Source organism: Oncorhynchus gorbuscha, linkage group LG03 (genome assembly GCF_021184085.1).
Source record: "Oncorhynchus gorbuscha isolate QuinsamMale2020 ecotype Even-year linkage group LG03, OgorEven_v1.0, whole genome shotgun sequence".
NCBI lineage: Eukaryota > Metazoa > Chordata > Actinopteri > Salmoniformes > Salmonidae > Oncorhynchus > Oncorhynchus gorbuscha.
Genome location: NC_060175.1, coordinates 4587802 through 4593195, shown reverse-complemented (window position 1 = coordinate 4593195; position 5394 = coordinate 4587802). Strand labels below are relative to the sequence as shown.

Sequence of the window (5394 nt, the reverse complement as noted above, 5' to 3'; positions counted from 1 at the left end):
TCTCCCATCTCCTCTCCCCCAGCCTCCATCTCCTCTCCCCCAGCCTCCATCTCCTCTCCCCCAGCCTCCATCTCCTCTCCCATCTCCTCTCCCCCAGCCTCCATCTCCTCTCCCATCTCCTCTCCCCCAGCCTCCATCTCCTCTCCCATCTCCTCTCCCCCAGCCTCCATCTCCTCTCCCATCTCCTCTCCCCCAGCCTCCATCTCCTCTCCCATCTCCTCTCCCCCAGCCTCCATCTCCTCTCCCATCTCCTCTCCCCCAGCCTCCATCTCCTCTCCCATCTCCTCTCCCCAGCCTCCATCTCCTCTCCCATCTCGTCTCCCCCAGCCTCCATCTCGTCTCCCCCAGCCTCCATCTCGTCTCCCCAGCCTCCATCTCGTCTCCCCAGCCTCCATCTCGTCTCCCCCAGCCTCCATCTCGTCTCCCCCCAGCCTCCATCTCGTCTCCCCCAGCCTCCATCTCGTCTCCCCCAGCCTCCATCTCGTCTCCCCCAGCCTCCATCTCGTCTCCCCCAGCCTCCATCTCGTCTCCCCCAGCCTCCATCTCGTCTCCCCCAGCCTCCATCTCGTCTCCCCCAGCCTCCATCTCGTCTCCCCAGCCTCCATCTCGTCTCCCCAGCCTCCATCTCGTCTCCCCCAGCCTCCATCTCGTCTCCCCCAGCCTCCATCTCGTCTCCCCCAGCCTCCATCTCGTCTCCCCAGCCTCCATCTCGTCTCCCCCAGCCTCCATCTCGTCTCCCCCAGCCTCCATCTCGTCTCCCCCAGCCTCCATCTCGTCTCCCCCAGCCTCCATCTCGTCTCCCCCAGCCTCCATCTCGTCTCCCCCAGCCTCCATCTCGTCTCCCCCAGCCTCCATCTCGTCTCCCCCAGCCTCCATCTCGTCTCCCCCAGCCTCCATCTCGTCTCCCCCAGCCTCCATCTCGTCTCCCCCAGCCTCCATCTAGTCTCCCCCAGCCTCCATCTCGTCTCCCCCAGCCTCCATCTCGTCTCCCCCAGCCTCCATCTCGTCTCCCCCAGCCTCCATCTCGTCTCCCCCAGCCTCCATCTCGTCTCCCCCAGCCTCCATCTCGTCTCCCCCAGCCTCCATCTCGTCTCCCCCAGCCTCCATCTCGTCTCCCCCAGCCTCCATCTCGTCTCCCCCAGCCTCCATCTCGTCTCCCCCAGCCTCCATCTCGTCTCCCCCAGCCTCCATCTCAACACATCAGAGGGAAGGGAGGACGAGAGCATTTCAGTAGATCTAACTACCTAGGAACTTTCTTCCCCAATGCTCTCCTCCTCACGGCCCTCTGAAAACGTTGAGGTCGCAGGACAATGAGGAAAGACTTCATGCGCCCCCCCCCCAAGGGGGTACAACGGAGACCGTGCTGGACTAAAAGTGTTGACTCTACGCAGCGCTAACAGAACCTAACAGTTTGCTTGTGGTGTGTTTTCAGTACATTGACCAGCGGCGTGATTGCTGGAACAGAAACGGTTCCCTATGTAGCCATAAGTGTTGCACTAATCAGAGAACAGGATGCCATTTTACCCAGCCTCTCCTCCAGTGAGAGGGGGGGGGGGGAATAGTACCTAAAGGGTGTCTAATCCAATGAGAGGGGCCGAAACCTAAAATGTCTGACTTGAATAGCTGTCGTGTTGGGACTTGCCCGGAGAAATGAAGTTTTAGAGAGAATACTTTTCCTGCTGCATGAACCCCCTGCTGTAAGGAGTCCCTGAGGAGAGGTTTAAACCCCCTGCTGTAAGGAGTCCCTGAGGAGAGGTTTAAACCCCCTGCTATATGAGGTCCCTGAGGAGAGGTTTAAACCCCCTGCTGTAAGGAGTCCCTGAGGAGAGGTTTAAACCCCCTTCTGTAGGGAGTCCCTGAGGAGAGGTTTAAACCCCCTTCTGTAGGGAGTCCCTGAGGAGAGGTTTAAACCCCCTTCTGTAGGGAGTCCCTGAGGAGAGGTTTAAACCCCCTTCTGTAGGGAGTCCCTGAGGAGAGGTTTAAACCCCCTTCTGTAGGGAGTCCCTGAGGAGAGGTTTAAACTTTAAACCCCCTGCTGTAGGAGGTCCCTGAGGAGAGGTTTAAACCCCCTGCTGTGAGGAGTACCTGAGGAGAGGTTTAAACCCCCTGCTGTAGGAGGTCCTGAGGAGAGGTTTAAACCCCCTGCTGTAGGAGGTCCTGAGGAGAGGTTTAAACCCCCTGCTGTAGGAGGTCCCTGAGGAGAGGTTTAAACCCCCTGCTGTAAGGAGTCCCTGAGGAGAGGTTTAAACCCCCTGCTGTAAGGAGTCCCTGAGGAGAGGTTTAAACCCCCTGCTGTAAGGAGTCCCTGAGGAGAGGTTTAAACCCCCTTCTGTAGGGAGTCCCTGAGGAGAGGTTTAAACCCCCTTCTGTAGGGAGTCCCTGAGGAGAGGTTTAAACCCCCTTCTGTAGGGAGTCCCTGAGGAGAGGTTTAAACCCCCTTCTGTAGGGAGTCCCTGAGGAGAGGTTTAAACTTTAAACCCCCTGCTGTAAGGAGTCCCTGAGGAGAGGTTTAAATCCCCTGCTGTAAGGAGTCCCTGAGGAGAGGTTTAAACCCCCTTCTGTAGGGAGTCCCTGAGGAGAGGTTTAAACCCCCTTCTGTAGGGAGTCCCTGAGGAGAGGTTTAAACTTTAAACCCCCTGCTGTAAGGAGTCCCTGAGGAGAGGTTTAAATCCCCTGCTGTAAGGAGTCCCTGAGGAGAGGTTTAAACCCCCTGCTGTAAGGAGTCCCTGAGGAGAGGTTTAAACCCCCTTCTGTAGGGAGTCCCTGAGGAGAGGCTTAAACCCCCTTCTGTAGGGAGTCCCTGAGGAGAGGTTTAAACCCCCTTCTGTAAGGAGTCCATGAGGAGAGGTTTAAACCCCCTGCTGTAAGGAGTCCCTGAGGAGAGGTTTAAACCCCCTGCTGTAAGGAGTCCCTGAGGAGAGGTTTAAACCCCCTGCTGTAAGGAGTCCCTGAGGAGAGGTTTAAACCCCCTGCTGTAAGGAGTCCCTGAGGAGAGGTTTAAACCCCCTGCTGTAGGGAGCAGATAGTGGCATATCTCCCAGGGTTTGTGTCCCACAATGGCACTATATTCCCTATCCTGTGCACTATTTTTCACCAGGACCCAGGGCACTAGATAGGGAATAGGGTGCAGACCCAGTAACATGGAAACATAGTGAAGCAAACCACTGATCTGAATAACAATTTATGACTGTATTAACCAACACTGTGTGTCCCAAATGGCACCCTATTCCCGATATAGTACACTTCTTTTGACAAGCCCTATTCCCTACATAGTGCACTTCTTTTGACAAGAGCCCTATTCCCTATATAGTTCAGTACTTTTGACTAGAGCCCTATTCCCTACATAGTACACTTCTTTTGACAAGAGCCCTATTCTCTATATAGTGCAGTACTTTTGACAAGAGCCCTATTCTCTATATAGTGCAGTACTTTTGACAAGAGCCCTATTCTCTATATAGTGCACTACTTTAGACCAGAGCCCTATTCCCTACATAGTGCACTACTTTAGACCAGAGCCCTATTCCCTACATAGTGCACTTATTTTGACTAGAGCCCCTCCCCTCCATAGGGCGGCGCACAATTGGCCGTTGTTGTAAAATAAGAAATTGTTCTTAATTGACTTGCCTGGTTAAATGAAATAGGACTCTGATGAAAAGGAGAGCATTTCATGTTGGGAATTGGGTGCCATTTTAGACTAAAACTAAATCACTGAGAGACCTAAGATAACACTGTGAGACCTAAGATAACACTTGTGTGTACAGTATAAACAAATGACATTGGACGTTGCTATTTAGCATTTTGTATTTATAATCTTTTTATTTTTCTAGATCTTCAACTAATGCTATATTGACATGTATACATACAGATGGCATTAACAGATATTTATAAATGTTTTGAGTGTAAAGAATTGTTTATATTTAATAAACTGATGACAGAGAATGTGGGTTCTGGAGGTTTCTTGACCAAGTCTTGAGACAATTAAAAACATTATTTTGTTTTGTCTAGTTTTTAGTTTTGAGGGAAATATTCCTTAAAGTTTGCAAGAAACGTGTTAAACAGCCACGGACTGTATTACAGTGTCAATAGAAGCCTCTGCTCCGAGGATCCTCAGAAGACTCTGGAAGGAGTCGGGGGCATTCTCGATCACCTTCCTGCTGTCCATCTCGAGCGCTGCAAAACAAAACAAGCTCTATATTTGTGATATCAGGTGTTTGCTAGAATATGTTGTGGCAAATGCCAGTTGGTCTCAGCATGATTTGAAAAAGCACAGTTGTTTGATTTCACTGATCTTGTCAAAAGGTTTAGAGATTGTGACGGGAGCTATTTCAACATGGTCTCACCCTTCTCAGGCATCTTGGTAAGGAGGTCTATCTTGGGTGTGATTTCCCCCTCATTGGTCACCTCAATGCTCCAGTAGATCGTCAGAGCACACCTGGATCCAATCACAGCTCTGTTAACACCACTGTGGATCTCTCGTATCAGCCAATCAAGACTTGGCCCTATTCTTCAAGACATGCAGTATGGCTACGTTATCTTGAGCTATAGAAAATAGTGACTCATTACCCGGCTAGTTTAGGTGACTTGATCTGCATGGCCTCTGCCCTGCAGCCTCCGGGTAGACTGACCACACATGGATACTTCTCCTGGGAGAGAGAGAGAAAGGGTAGCCTAGTGGTTAGAGCGTTGGACTAGTAACCGGAAGGTTGAAAGTTCAAACCCCCAAGCTGGCAAGGTACAAATCTGTCGTTCTGCCCCTGAACAGGCAGTTAACCCACTGTTCCTAGGCCGTCATTGAAAATAAGAATTTGTTCTTAAGTGACTTGCCTGGTTAAATAAAGGTTAAATAAAGGTGAAATAAAGGTAACATAAAGGTGAAATAAAGGTAAAATTAAAAACAACAATGTTGAGACCAATGTTCAAATACAATGAAGTTAATCTCATTCAGTAAGGTCCATTCTCGGGCTGTGATGGTAAACATTAAGAGTTCAGATGTTCTATATCGTCAAGGATACCAGACCGTATAATTGATCAATAAGGGGTCTTTGGCCAATTGACCTCAGCTAAAGGCTGTTCTTATGAATGACGCAATGCAGAGTACAGCCTGAAAACACAGCCCTTAGCCGTGGTATATTATCCATATACCACAAGCCCCTCAGGTGCCTTATTGCTATTATAAACTATTTACCAATGTAATTAGAGCAGTAAACAAGTCTATTATAAATGATTACCTTTATAATTACAACAATAAACAAGTGTTATAAACTGATGACCTCATAATTAGAACAGTAAAAAAAGCAATGTTTTGCCGTACCCATGGTATACTGTCTGATATATCACGGCTGTTAGCCAATCAGAATTCAGGGTTCAAACCACCCGGTTTATAATGTCTGATAT

General features: G+C 50.0%; 1 protein-coding gene across 1 annotated transcript in view; it reads right to left on the bottom strand.

Annotated features, from left to right (window-relative positions):
* Positions 1 to 3787: 3787 nt before the first annotated feature.
* The window catches only part of LOC124024914 (centromere protein P), a 197557-nt gene continuing 195950 nt past the window's right edge, over positions 3788 to 5394 (bottom strand). Inside the window, exons 7-9 of the mRNA XM_046338651.1 lie at positions 4564 to 4643; positions 4341 to 4432; positions 3788 to 4170 (exon numbers count right to left, since the gene is read on the bottom strand). Of these exons, the coding sequence (XP_046194607.1) occupies positions 4052 to 4170; positions 4341 to 4432; positions 4564 to 4643 (291 nt within the window). The 3' untranslated portion in view covers positions 3788 to 4051. The remainder of the gene's footprint in view (positions 4171 to 4340; positions 4433 to 4563; positions 4644 to 5394) is intronic.